Below are 15,790 nucleotides of genomic sequence, written 5' to 3'. Positions count from 1 at the left end.
CAGTTAATATATTGGTTAGCTGTGTTTACACCCCCCACTTCTGTAGTTTCTTGCCTTGCAGCTCATAAATTAAAGACAAAATATCTTTTTCTAAGACTAATTAGTACCCAATTAGCTCCATGTTGTTACCTAGAGTGGAACTGATAATAAAGACAAACATTAAGCATTTTAATCTGTTTTATGAAGGAGGCATTTATAAACATGAAGAAAGGAACATCAAAACCTTTATTTCACTTTTTTTTCTCTCCAGATCATAAAATATTACTTCACAAAGCTTGTAAAAATACCCAATTCTTTCGCTTCTAGTGATTCCCATTAGAAAGAGGTACAGTTATATCACTGTTAGAAGAGAAGAACTAATTAAAGAACACATGTAAATCTAATGGATCGGCAATCATTTTAGTAGGTTGTATCCAGACATAATCATTTGTCATTGCATCATACTTCTTACAGGGCTGTTTACACTGGGCTTTTTTAATTCCTTTAATATCATAAGCATTGTATGTCAGGGTATGGGTATGACGTATCCGTATCCATAAAATGTCCCCTTCTGCGGAGGAGTAGTTTTTGCTCAAGTAAAAGTGAAGCACCTGAGTTATAATTCCAAAACGCATTTCTCTACATTCTTTTTTTTTTTTTTAAGTCAGAAGTATTCAGGTTCTGGCAAAAACATATGCAGGCTTAATTTAAAAATTAAGTCTGAGAGAGAAACTAAACCCGACTGCATTGTAAAATGTATATAAATTTATGAAAAGGAATTCTACTAATGTAAGAAATAAAAATCTCAAAGTTAAAAAGAACTATACAAATAGCATGCCTTATGTTCATCTGAACTAAGTAACATAAGGAATTACAGTTTGAAAACCTACTGTAATTAGATACTGAAGTTAAAATGCTCAGCAGAAATTCAATATACTTCTAAATGCTGCAGCCTTACCGTTCCATTACATTCATATTCCTTGTCTTTTTGTACTGATAAAAGCTTCTCCAAAGTAAATTTATCCAGTCATATTGAGGATCATACTTGTCACCCAAGAGATAACAGAAGTCTAAATTATGCTCAGTTTTCTTCTTCTTTTCTATAGGAAATGAGAATGATCTTCTATCATCTGAACAAAGGCACCTGGCCTACTGCAAAAATGAAAGAACTTGTCCATTACTGTTTGTCACACTGGTAGATAAACTCTTGCCTATGAAGGTCCTAAAAGTTGTTTTATTACAGTACAGTCAACTGTTTGGATCAAATCCACATTCATATTGATTTGCTAGCTGCAAATAAATCCCACTGTACTGCCAGTACAGTTTTCTTATATTTTAACATTATTCACCAAAAGCTCCATTCTTCTGAGTTTGCGCTTATTCTTTGGCATTGGCTTGTCATATAAGCCATTTTTGAGAAGATGCTCCTTGCTGTGATGGATCTGGGCACCATGCTGAAGCTGGAAAGAGCATAAAGCTTGAAGTGGACGGAGTATAGTCTGCAGAAAGACGAAGGGGTGGGGGGAAACAAAAAACCCAACCTTTTAGTAAGCTATTTTAGAGACATCCATTATTCCAGGTTTTGTATTCAAGGACTACTTAACAATGCTGATAAAATGTAATTTGGATGATAAATGCTGATAAAATATAACCTTTGGAGACACAGAGAGCACAGCTGAGTAACAGACATACTAAAAAGAAGCCACATAGCAGACATATATCCACCTACCTGCTGTCTTCCCTTACTGCTTCCTTGGACCCACTCAATCCTAACTTCAGTCCCAGCTACATTACTGTAAGTTATGGCTTTAACTTGACCTTAGCAATGGACTACAATCAATTACTGCGGCTCAGCCAACAAGCTGTAATAAAGTAAGTAACAACAACTAAGCTCTTTGTGCTTGCATGTAAACACCTTGAGGCAAGATTTTAGAAAGAGAGGAGGGACTCATGATCAAGGCAGCTGGACTGCTATCCTGGAGACTGGACTGTATCCCTGCTTCTGCCCAGCAACATTATGTAGGACTAATGAAGCCACACAAGCCAAATTTATCTCAAGTGGTTCCTAATTGTAGGTTCTTCATTTTCTGGTCGCCTGACTCAGTATCACGGGGCCTCATGTGCAGATGTGTAAAGCAATCACAAATGTAACTGCAGTCAGCAGGAGCTGAGTTTCTACCAAGTAAAATGTGACTCTTCTGAGCACACAGAAAAATCAAGTGACTTATATTGAGCATCAAACTAAGTGCCCATTTTTAACTTCCACAGCTCTCGATTTCCATTTGCCATCTCATATGCTGGGAATAGCACCCGTTTCATTCAGAGAGGGTATTAAAAAGTGCATGAATGTTTATGAAGCTCTTGGCTATTGCAACGTTTATAGAAGCACCTTTGAGAAAATGATAATTTTGTCTTTGAAAAGTAGGCTGGGCCAATTCTGAGTGGTAGGAATAAAACAGAATACAGGACTGGGAATTGTAGACACTAACAAAACATTCACCCTGGACATGAATAAGACAGAAGTCCTAATGAAGGAAAAATATGCCAACGTTGTCCTAGCACACCAAAGGAAAAAGTAAATATACAAAACCCACTTTAATTTCAGTATTTCTAATTTTCATGGGTTTAACTTCTACAATAATTACCTTCTTTTAACATAAAAGCATATGATAGACACACTGTCATAAAAGATACACAAGTTTCTAGAAAAGTTTCTTTACGCAGAGTTCCAATTTCTGAGCCGTATTTTCTTGTGTGGCCACACACTTTGCTCCCATCTGGTTCTAAATGCAATCGATTAATGTTGAGGTGACTCTCTAGCGTCACAGAGGCAGACATGGGGGTGGCATACTCGACACTATGCCAATTTCAGAAGCAATTTTTGACCTGGGAACTTTTTTTAGTCAGGTACCAAGATACTCAGTACTTGATGGAGAGGGATATGAGCATCCCAGGGTGGACACTAGAATGTAACGAATACATGGATGAGCTTTAAATCTCTTTCACATACCCTTCTGGACTACATTCTGGGCACACAATCAGATTGCAGACCTGGGTCTATGTTGCAAAACCACTCATAGGTCTTTTTCAAAAGGCTTATTAAATTGATATTACTAGTGTCAGCAACAAAAGATTAAAAGGACGTTATCTTAATAACCTCTTCCATCACAGACTAGTAGGATCACAACTTGCAACGAAAAGGCTAATGTCCCATTAGTATTCTTTGACCTGGGATAAACTTAAATTCAAGAACTGTTAAGTCCCAAATTCCTCCAATGACATGCAAGAGTTGTGAGCTGGCTGGTAGGAAGACATAGCCCAGCGGGTTGGATTCCATGGCTGCAGGAGTGCAGGAGGTCAGTGGGACAGGCTTACAAAAGCATTATAACTTCGAGCTAGCTGTGAGGGGGTATTCAGACCATCTCTGCTGTCTAGTTTTTGCAGAAAACAACTTACTACTTTCCATGCAGTAATATACTCAATTGCCTGTCTCCAACTGGATCAGCTTTTAGGTTTTTGAGAGTCAAAGATCACCTTGCTATGCTGTGACTTCAGAGGATCATTTAAAAATACGGATCTATTAAACAAGATAATGGTCATTTGACTCCAGTAAATATTCTGAGAACAATACATGCTAAAAAGGAAATTAATCCTACCTGACTGCTAACTAAGTGAAACTTTTTAGAGTCTAGCACCAGTTATTCTCAATGACATTTGTCAGCCCAGTAATTTTAAATTCAGGTCTTAACTGAAGAAGTTAACCATAAACTTAAATGTAGTTAAATACTTTCATATCCTACGTAAGAGAGATAGAAACTTTACTGATACTAATCTCCAAATTTTCTTAAGTTTCTCACACCTTGGAAATACTCTTCCTTTTTAACAAGTTGTATCCAAAGGTATTTTACAAATTCCCAAGAGCCTCAACTGATAGTACCTGAAGTAAGACCATTCTCCACTATTAGAATATGAAGAGACTGGTGAAAATACCTGAATGTTGCTGTGACAATTTTGTTCTCAACTGCAGTAAATAAACATTTTAAGGTGTGCATACATATACACTGCCTCCTAACATCTATTATAAGATGTACGATTTAAAATTAATAAACTCTCCTGACTTTAAGTGGCTTCAGGTTTTATCTGCTATTAGGAAAAAGCACAAGAAAGTCAATGGCACAAAGCCTTCGAGACCCAGCACAAAAATTTCATTCCAAACACTGCTTGTCATGTTATTCAGTACCAATGAATGACTAATCAACTAAATAATCATCATGCTTTTCTGGCTTCATGAAAATTAGACATCAGAGTGATTATAGGCTATAATCCCTGCCAAGTTTACTAATACCTTCCTTTGCTACAAAATACTAATCATACTTTAGACTGAGTATAACTTCGGTAACGTGAGAGTGCAACATGTAAATCCCATACATTACAGCAACTGAACAGTTGTTAACTGTTAATTACAGTTAATTAACATAGTACATAAAACAAAGTAGTTTTCAACACACTCTAGTTAAGAAATACCCAAAAGAAAACTGTTTAAAAAAAGAAAATCAACGTAGCATGTTACATTTGTACAATTTAGTATATTACACGTGCCTGGTACACAGTCTATGTTTTGAAGTTTTGCCATAAGAAATGTCAAGGGAACTTAGAAAAACATCACAGGAAGAGATAACTACAACAGTGCATCTCTGCACTATTTGACCTGCAATATACATAGTAGTACTTCTATTTGTTTTGGGCTAAATCCCCAACTATCATCTCTACAGATTTTTATTCTGTATTGTGGCAAGCACAGCATATATTTGGTGCCTTATAAACCAACTTTTTTTAAAAAGTAATGTACAGGTGAAGAGAATCTGAGTCACTCTTCTCATTGTATTTAGAATTACAGGAAGAAGTGTGCAAGAAAGTAGTACAGGATGAGAGAATGTGATGGGAAAGAAGAATGAGGTAGAAGGAAAAAAGGAACTGGACTTCTGAGTTAAAAATGCATAAAAGGTACAAGAGAGAAACAGTGAACAGAAAAGACAAATTAAAAAAAGAGGGAAGAAGAAAAGGGAGATTGAGTAACAAGTACAGGAAAAAGGGAACTCAAATCCTGAGACAAATGAACCTGAAGACTGCACAGTGAAAACTCGTAAAAGTGGAAGTGTCTGGGAAAGCATTAGACAACTGAAGAAGAAAAAAAAAAAATCCCTAAGGGAAAAAGAGGAATTGAGGAGATGGGTTGGGAAGGTATCAGTTGTTTTCAATAACCAGTCTATTACTCCATACACAAAATGGGCTACCAGGGTAAAACTGGTCTGTAAGATAAGTAGACAGCATTCAGCCTTGATGGACATTGCAGCACCAAATACAACCTGTTACAGGACATGATCTGACCTTAACTGGTACTTTAAACATCGTCAAAGCAAGATTTTTAGCCCTGAATCTTGCCCAGGTTTATCTTCAGACAACTCTGTGGCAAAAGAGCCAATCTAATTCCATTATGGGATAGAACAAAAAATACCATACTAGAATTTAACATACTGAAAAAAGGAATAGCAAAACAATCATTCAAGACCTTTGTATCTAATAAGTTCCCTCAGTAACCTGACAACAATGTTGAATAAAGAACAGGAAAACTATAGAGACTTCTGGAACATGACAAGAAAGAGTCACAGTAATCTGAACATACTAGAGTTAATAAATAGCTAAGAAAAATAGTTTCTATTGGTACATTCTTGTTTTAGTTTGCTATGCAACAAAGCCATTGCAATTTCATTAAGATTTTGACTGTCAAATGTGACATTAATAGCTAAGTACCTTTGCTGTCCCTTCCCTCTACTAGTCATAAAAGAAAAAATTGGGTGTTTAAAATTACCTACCTCTTGTATACTCTTATTTTTTTCCATGATAGTAAGAGCAACAGCTGCACATTCAAGCGTAGACAGACAGGTGTTTGTTGGCTGTGTACGAATTACATATTGACTTGAAATGTTGGTTTTTAACTGCACCTGAAAAATAGCAAACTCTACTAAAATAAACAGATCAGTATAGCAAACGACACTTCTTCCCTACACTAAGCAAAATACAGCCCCTTCCCCTCTGTGGTCAGTTGCCTTCTTTCCTTTTTGCTGTTTCGTAGCCAATGACCTTATGCTACTGTTAAGTATAACATTATAATACCCCTGAGTTGCCATCAGAGACAAGAACTGCATATTTGTTACTGTACAAACATGTAAAGAAAATACTATTGTTTGTTAGAGAAACTGAGTGAAATGTTAGCAACCAATTTCAGTTACCATAGATATCCTATAACAAAACTAAAATTATTCACTTATGCTTGGTTTATTGCACACTCCAACACACACACCAATGACTGTATAGTCACTGACACTATTTACCTTGGTTAAATATTATTTGTCAAGTTCTGAATGAAAGACTTTTAGAAATTACATTTATTCATATAATGTACTAGGTTACTGATTAGAACTATTTGCTTACCTAAATCATGTTTGAAAATTATTTATTGACTCTGCCTCAAGTGATAAACACTCTACACTATCTCACAAGTTAAAGGTTTTTAAGAAAAAGAAATTTAATTCAACCACTACACTGCCTGTTTTATCAGCTCCAAAAGCTTTTACTGAGTTTATAAACAGCAGTTGAAACATCATAGAATTTACATTATTAGACTCTGTGAAAATTCAGATATTATTCTTTTATTCCTCAAATTTCTATCTCCACATATGTTTAAAATATAATTTGCCAAACAAGTTAATGTTTTAGCAACATTGTCACTATTCTTAACCAAAAATTATCAGTTCCTTTTCCAAAAAATTGTAGGACAGTACAATAAACCCTAAGGAATTATTATAAAAGAGCAAGTCAATTTTCTTTTTTTTAATCTCATCCCAGCAATTGTCTTTTATTTTTCCTTCTTCTCAAAAAAATGAGTGACTGTTCCCCATGGCCATAATAATATTGCTCCCATTCTGCTTGCCAGAGGTTTTTCAGCATTCTTCACTTCATTCAGTATTTTCCCTCTTCCCTTTTCCCATTTTTGCTTTTATTTGTAATGCTTCATTTTCATTCATCTCTTTTACATGCAATCACCCATTCTTAAAAGTTCAAGATATCTCATTTATAAAAGGGAAACTCCGAGCTGCTGAAGAAATGTGAATGAATAAGATCAAATTCCAGTGCTTTATCTGATTCCAATGTAATGGGAATTAAAAATAAATAAATAAAAAGAAGGCAACAAGGGAAGAGGAAAGCCATTCTGGAAAGGACAAATAAGTTAGCTATAAAAGTTCAGTACTCAAATATAGGAAAAGACAGAAAAATGTACCTTTGTGACAGAAGTTCCTAACTTGTTTATCAAAGGAAACTTTTCTTTTTTAAATGCTAGTCTTGTTATTGGGTAGGCTTGAAGGACCAAAACATGCACATTTCAGAATATTTTAAAAGTTTGCAGCAAGGATTGTTTAGATAGTTTGGAGAGATAACTTTCAACAGCCAAAGAACACACACTTGGGTTGAGAAATTGAGAAGATGAATGCATGTTAGTTATGTAAAGAATACAGCATACTAACATTATGATTTTTGCATTATATAAAAATACATTTGTATTCTTTTCACAACTGTAATACTGCAGGTGTCATTTTAATTAAATAATTTTAAAATCACATCTTCCAAAATCCATTTTGCCCCCTTGAGTGAAGATCGATGCTTTTGCTATTTTAAGGCTGCTTACCATAATAACTACCTGGAATGCATTGTAGTTTTAATCAGGTTATACAATTACCAACTGTTAATTAAACTGAAAATGCACAGTGGTCTCAAAGCACATATAAACGTATCTTTCCTGAACATACTTACTATTCTTAGATATTCGAAAGTAATGGTTACAGGTGATTATATATATGATATATAACAGAGTTATTTCCTGCAAATACAATGGTCATCTCCACTTAAAACTCATTTTCATTTTCTGCAGCTATTCAGCATATTTCTGCAAATGAATTGGCACAATATATGACAAATTACTCAATGAATGCCTATTACTTACTATAAAGTCAAACCTGATATTTTACATTTAAAGATAAGATAGTTGAAGTAGTTGATTATTTCACGTTTGCAAACTCAGGGTCTTTAGTCTCTAGCTCTGTACTCTGACTTGAAAGAAAAGAATTTATACCTAGCACCTCATTAGCAGATTATTCTTGCTATTACACTATACTAGAAGTCTATCATACAATCTTTAATTTATAGTCATACAGTAGAATTTTAATCTACTGTATGAAAGATGTTAACAGTTACTTGGATAGTCAACAGCAGATTCAGTCCACATGCTGGGGAACAGATCCAGGGCAGATTCAAGAATGAAGAGAATGGATACATACTAGCTTTTATCAACTACCTTCTTCAATTTGGTATTGAAAAATCAAAAAGAGAATAAATTGATTTAGGATAGAAAATGTAGAATTTGGACATCAGTGTATGCAATGAAATGCAAAAGAAAATTAAAATGAAATTAATATTTTCATTTGTGGTTCCTCAAGGTTTGCTTTGGGTTTATGCTCCCTTTACTGGGACCATGTATGGATCTCCATCATGACAGAGTAGGAAGGCTAGTTATTTCAGGTATACAGAGATCTATGCTGGAGAGAGCTTTTAGTCCCTACTTAGAAATTCCTAAATAGGTACTAAAAACCAGGAGTCCATTGTTTCTCCAGCATGTTTCCTGAGCAGCAGGGCAGAAACACATCCACACTTTTTCTCAACATCTGACAGCCACATTCTTCATAGAGCCTCTCTACAGTGGTTGAGAGAAACCACCTCATGGACTACTTGCAGGCACACTGGCTTCCCCCTCCTCGGACAAAGACAACAGTGCCTTAAGGGGTTTTTTTGTAGGAGCTGGGAATAGTTCTGTCTGCTGTTTTTTATACTTCATTTCTTGGGGCTTATGCTGAAAAACTTTTAAGATCATCATCAATCCAGAGAAAGGAAAATTATTCATGATTGCAAGAAACTTCTATGAAAGAAAAGCTGCCTGCACTCCACCTTACACGTTGTAGCCAAAAAGTCTGTAAGTGCAGCTCTCAAACAGCTGACTTTGTACGAAAGGACAACTTCCAATTTCTAACAGAACAGCAGCAGTCAGCAAATTTCTTCATTCCTGGAACGAGTGAGAGAGGATGGAAACAAGTGGTCCCCATCCACTTTTCTGAAAAATGACATATTCACTGGGATGAGATGAAAATACCACAGACAGACAGCACAGTGGTGGAGATCAGAGGAAGAATACCTGACCAGGACAACTCCCTGCTACAGTTTGTCTCTTAGGCTTCTTTCAACAAACATGCATTTTACCCTACTCTTTACTTCAGAGAGGCACAGTGTGTCTCAGTAAGAGATCCTTAGTCACCTGAAATACAGGCAGGGTAGCCTTTATCACAAATTGGATGACTGATTGTCTATCAGAAACTAGGTACACTTACTGAATGAATAAAACACACAAAGAGGAGCTCTATCAACTTAGAGCATAAACTGAATGGTAAGACAAAGCCAAAACAATATAGAAACCAAAACGAATTAATATAGTTAATACATATTTCAGACATGGGAAGAATATCTTCTAGAGAAAAAATTGCTTAGGTATATGAAATATTTATTGTTCTCAAATGTGATTGGGTAGGAGGACAACTTCTCTCATTTTCAGCCAACAGGTCTAAAACTTGCCTTGCCTTTTGTGGAGTTAATAGCTTCAGGTAGGGTATTGCAACAGTCTCATGAAAGCTTCTGCACTACCTAGATGGATTAATTCTTTGTCTGTCACCTGCGTATCTCAAATCCAGCTGAACAAGCTTAATTCAAAGTTACAGAAATGTTCCTCCACAGTTAATGTAAACAAAATCACATCGTCTACCCCTTACATTACACTTCAGAAACTCAGACTGAGTATACATGAATACTCTATTTAAGTACATTTCAAAACAACAATCATGATATTTTATAACCACTTCTCCATAAAATGATAAAGATACCATGATACAACAATTTACTTTTTTTTTTTAGCTGTCAAAGTAATTTGCAAATCATATGCACACTTTGGAATAATTTCAGTTACTAACAAAATACAGCAATGTCAAGTTGGAAAAACAGCAGCCTATTTAACACCACTCACCAAAATAAACAATAGCGTAAGACAGAAGATGGAAACTATCTCAACCAATTCAAACTAGAGAGAGGAATTTAGATAAGCTGAATGCAATTACTCACTGGAATTTAGCCAAGACACTGAAATTAGCATAACTATTCTCTTTATAAGTGCAAGGGAGTTTGGGGGCTTAGTTTCCAAGCCATCAGAAGCATGAAGCGACACATACAATCAACTTTCATTTGTATGTGTAACTCAAGACCCAGCGTTTCCAAAAGCCTGAATGTCAGCAGTTCTCACAAACTGTTACATTAACTTAATACACACTGGCTTCTCTGCCAACGCACCACCCTCTTAGCAAATGCTATAGCCTTTGAGCATTTACAAAGGATTTGAACCACAGTAAAAATAGTGACTCTTCACTATTTCTCAGAGCTGAGTTCTTCTTCCATGGCCCTCTTTGGAGATGCCCCAGGCAAGTATCAACCCAGCTGATCCTGTTCAGAACTGATGGAAGCAAACGTATTGCCTTGATGGGCTTGATGCCTTGATGCCTGCTGTTTGAAATTTTAAAAATTTAAGTCAGTAAAGACAGGCAACTGATTTCTGCTCTTATTTTAAATATTAGTGCTGGAGCTCTTGCAGAAAGCTTTAAGTGCTATCCGCAGTGCTCTCCTTAATGTCAATATCTTTATCTTTTTACCTTTTCTGTGCCAATTTCTTCATCATTACTTTTACTACCTTTACTCTCCAAACAGAATCCAGCATTATGCAAAATTATATTTGGAAAATAGTGCATCCCCAAGGACACAGAAAGGCTATAAAGTTAGCACATCTGTCTCACAAGGTCCACTCAACAATTCTTGATTTTGCCTGTCCTGTTTTCTGCAATTAGACTACAGGCACCTCGAAACAGGCAGTGGAACAACATATCCTTCTGTGGCTTCTATGAAAAACCTAGTACTTGTTTTAAGATCCCCTCCTCTTTTACTTATGTTGATAGTGTCCTTATAAAATATGAATTTCTGGTTAGGAAGTAATTTGCTCAACTCAGAGAATGAAGTAAGCAAGTACCATCCATCATCCTGCTTAACATAGGCAGTAGTTATTGTTCATATGTACTACTACTAATCTTCCAGAAAAAATACCATAAGCCATTTTTTTAAAGAAACTCAGAAGGCACAAAAAACCCACAAAGAGTACAACCACATCCTTTCATCTCGCCCACTATTCTAGAAACTAAGAAAAAATTACTTTTAAGGTGCTGAAGAGGAAAGCATTCTCTGTGTGCTACTACATAAGCAACCTGAGACAGAAAAGGGAGTCAGGCATGGGGAAGATCTTTCACTCAGCATCCAGCTGGCACAAGCACCTTTTACCTATAAGCCAATGTCTTGGTTTTGGCTGGGATAGAGTGAGTTTCCTTCCTAGTAGCTGGTACAGTGCTGTGGTTTGGATTTAGGGTGAGAACAATGTTGATAACACACCGATGTTGTAGTTGTTGCTGAGTAGTGTTTACACTAGTCAAGGACTTTTCAGCTTCCCATGCTCTACCGACTGAGAAGGCTGGGGGTGCACAAGAAGCTGGGAGGGGGCACAGCCAGGACAGCTGACCCCAACTGGCCAAAGGGATATTCCATACCATGGGACGTCATGCTCAGTACATAAACTGGGGGAAAGCTGGCCGGGGGGGCCACTGCTCGGGGACTGGCTGGGCATCGGTTGGCGGGTGGTGAGCAATTGCATTGTGCATCACTTGCTTTGTATATTCTATTATTATCATCATTATTATTATTATTAGTCAATTATTAAACTGTTTTTATCTCAACCCACTAGTTTTCTCACTTCTACTCTTTGATTCTCTCCTCCACCCCACTGGGTGGGGTGGGGGAGTGAGCGAGCAGCTGTGTGGTGCTCAGTTGCCAGCTAAGGTTAAACCACAACAGCCAAAATAATGTTCTATATATTATAGAAATTTCATGCAGTTAAATAAAATTACCTTTATGACAGAGAAGATAGCCTGAGTAAATTTAATCTCAGCATGCTACTGAAATTTAAATCAGGAATATAAATAAGTTATTTTGTTCAAATTCTTGGCTTTAATTTAAAGTGACATCTTAAGAGCACTCTGTTTCTAAATACTAGAGGGAATAACTGCCATGCAACTGTCACAAATGGATAGCCTGAAAGAGTACATAGATGTCACAAAAACCTTTGTCCACTTTGCATGTCTTTTGATTGAATACTTAGGCATATCCATGACATTCCTGTGTATGTTCCATGTAAAATGGTGAAACAAGTCATAGACCATACTGTGACTTTCAGGTAAACTTGAAGAAATTTGTTCAATTTCTACAAAATGCCAAGATATTTTGAACATTGTCTTGGACAATTTCTAATGAACCCCAAAACCTTTCTCTTTGGGTATCCCACAAACGCTTCCTCTCAGGCATTTTATGGCATCAGGTTAGACTCTAGGGTCTTATCACTACAACCAGCCTCAGGATATCTCACTGCTGCTGTGATGGGAACTGTGGTAAATATGTAATATTCCGTCTTTGCAAGAGAAGCATAATTGCTTCTGCTGAACAGTGGCTGTGTATAGGTTCTATCTACTTAGACTCCTTCCAGCCTGTGCAGAAGAACCTGAATTCAGAGTTGCAATTCAGATTAGCTCTTTCGCAGGTCAAAACCAGAAGCCTTCTTACACCCTTACGAAACACACCTGTGTAAAAGCAGTGCCCAGAATTTCTTTCATAAAAAATGTCATTAATGTATGAAAATACATTAAACTTCTATACACTTCCAAGAATGCCCTTTCTTTGCTTCTGGAACCAGAACAATTTAAGAACTGGATTTTATTGCTGTGGGGTGTTACATGCTAAAGATAAATGGTCCAGAAGAAATCAGTAGAGCTACTCACTGAATGACTTAATGTTCATCAACTGAATATAATCCTACATGATTTCTCTTTGTTACATGACTATGTCAAATGACACCTCTTTTAAAAACATCACCTCTGTATTTCATTATGTCTCTTTCCTGTTACTGTATAAACAAGTTTGAAAGAAAATAAATATCCTGTAATTTGAGATATAGAAAAATATTTGAGAATGCCACAAATACATTCTGGGAAAAAAATATTTTTTAGTGTTTCACAATATTCTGACCTTTCTTTTAAAATATCTTTTTAATGAGGATAACTCAGATTGTACAGAGTATTTCTCTACTGTGTTCCTTGCTTTCATTTTTAGACATAGTTGATTGACAGGAAGAGAAATTAAATTGTAAAAGGAATGTGTCCTTCACAAACTACGATTCTTACATCACATTCCTACAGAAAATTTTTGGGGAAAAACAAAACAAAAGAAAAAGAAATTTGGCAAAAAAACCACACAAGTACATGCATTTCCTCCACCCCATCCCTGCCAAACTTTACATTTTTGGAGTGCTCCTACAGTGCTTCAGCCAAATCTGTTCAACAGAGATTCTTTCCCTAGAGCTGCGCGAGGAAATGATGAACATAAAAAGGAAATACTGCCTTTAAAAAGTAAATCAGAATAAACACAAAGGTCTTATGACTGCACAAGATAAGATTATATTTTCCACATGTAAAAAATTGTGGTAAATGAACCAGGGCAGAAAAAAACACTGTAAACAAAAAACATTACCAATAGCATCATTTATCTGCGGAAGACAAGTTTCTCACATAGCAAGCTTCCCACTTTGTAATTTAATTTGTATAAAGACTGAAGAATTTGATAAATAAACATGAAACTTCCATTTATTAAATAGTTGAAAGAATTGCAAGCCAAATACCTACTAAAGTTAAAAAATAGCAACCAAAATAGAGACCTCAATTTTCTAAATATATCTGTAACCTAATCTATATGTCTATATAGATCATCTTTACACATGATACTGTATGAAGTTAAGGTAAAATTCAGGATCCAAAGCACAATTTTTCTTGCAGGAGAACCTGGTAATTCAAAATACTTAGTACCATATAGGCAGATTATTTTGAGAAAGTCCAACAACTACCTGATAATTCCTTAGGCTATATATTTCTCTCTTTAATGCACTATGAAATCAAAGATCTACACAAAAGCATGGAATAGTTTGCAGTGGCCTCCTTAGCACTTCATTTGTTTTATACAACTATTTACAACAGGCCCTTCTTCTGCATATGCAATCATTTCTCAAGTGTTTTTACCAGGAATCTCATTACAATTTTTCTAAGAACTCAAATTTTTAGCATCTTCTCAAAGATGCTAAGAGAATTCAACAGTTTAGCCCTCATCACATCTTGCAAAGTCAAATAAAATTGTCTCCCCTTTAGATTGTCATATAAGGTAGTAGAAATACCTGCAAACTTTAGAAGTATCACCAAAGTAAACAATGTTTTTGAATGTTATTTCAGATGCTTATGCCCATCTACATATTTTGAATCCTTAATGTTAATACAATACGGAAGGGGTAAAATTATGGGATCACAATGTTTCAAACCATTTCCCATGATGTTTGTCATCACTTACACCATGCATGGAAAACATATAGTATGAAATAAGTGTCCACACCAAAAAGAGTTTGGAAAATAAATCTACGCCTAACTGAGAACCTCTTTTTTCAAAGAAGAAAGCAGGATATTCACGCCTACATTTAATAAATAAGATGTAAACAGTAAGTATATATCTTCAGTATTGCTGCTCTGCAGAAAGTAAGTATCTAACTTACTAGATAAGTAACATGAACTTTTACATTAATGAAAATTGTAATCAGTAGAAGTTATCTAAAACAGCACTTTCTAAGGTGTCAAGACCAGGCTGCTGACAGTGACAGATAACTATCAGCCTCCAGCGCTGGAAGGAGATTGAAGAAAGTTTGTATGCACATATCCTGCTTCCCTGAAAGACAAGACACTGAACTTGATATCAGGAAATAACCTGAGCTCACTAAATCATAGTGCAACTTTAGGCAAGCCACCTTCCTTCTCTGAGCTCCAAGGTCTCTATCTATAAGATGCTATTCACCCAATGCTGTAAAGCACTTTGAAGGCTGAGGGAACGGATGATGGAGAAGCAGGAGACAGATCAGAAACAGTAAGTGCTGTTACTCGAGATAAGAGGAGGAGCATCTTCTGATATTTTTGTGTGATATATTCCTAAAAAAGCTATGGGAATGGCAAGAAGAAAAAAGGAAACAAGAATTACGCCAACCTTTCTTACATACAGGGATAAAAGAAAATCAAGGTTACCTTCACTATTTCCCCTGTGTTTCTTGTATGAATATTTACAAACACAAGAAGCACTACAAAAAAACCCAGAAGGCCTTACTATCCTTAAAGAAAGTAAAATAGTATGGTCGACAGTTAAAATAGATAACTGAAATAAAGTCCAACTGCAGACAAGCTATAGTTCTAATCTAAAAGTAATAGTTCAAACTCCTGTAAAAGAAGGCAGCCTGAAGCTGACCCAAATGGCTTAAATAAAATTAAGAGCTAACAGACAGTGAAATTGTAAGGAAAGTAAAGTCCTAACAGCAAAGGCAAAACAGAAGATAGGACTGACCTATATATTTTTGCACAAATAATTGAAATACCATCTGGTTATGGTCTCAGGTTCTGAAACTGCAGGTTTTTACCTATAACTAAGGAATGAT

The 15,790-nt window shown here is 35.9% G+C and overlaps 1 protein-coding gene across 2 annotated transcripts in view; it reads right to left on the bottom strand.

Moving 5' to 3' along the window:
- Window positions 1–206: 206 nt before the first annotated feature.
- Window positions 207–15,790, bottom strand: part of DTWD2 (DTW motif tRNA-uridine aminocarboxypropyltransferase 2) — a 97,995-nt gene continuing 82,411 nt past the window's right edge. For both annotated transcript variants that reach the window (XM_076362667.1, XM_076362669.1), the window contains 2 exons: window positions 5,853–5,981; window positions 207–1,478 (listed from right to left, as the gene is read on the bottom strand). In XM_076362667.1, the coding sequence (XP_076218782.1) occupies window positions 1,308–1,478; window positions 5,853–5,981 (300 nt within the window). In that variant the 3' untranslated portion in view covers window positions 207–1,307. The remainder of the gene's footprint in view (window positions 1,479–5,852; window positions 5,982–15,790) is intronic.

The sequence above is a fragment of the Aptenodytes patagonicus genome, chromosome Z (genome assembly GCF_965638725.1).
Source record: "Aptenodytes patagonicus chromosome Z, bAptPat1.pri.cur, whole genome shotgun sequence".
NCBI lineage: Eukaryota > Metazoa > Chordata > Aves > Sphenisciformes > Spheniscidae > Aptenodytes > Aptenodytes patagonicus.
The sequence above is the reverse complement of the archived record's forward strand: the minus strand, read 5'-3'. Positions and strand labels throughout refer to the sequence as shown.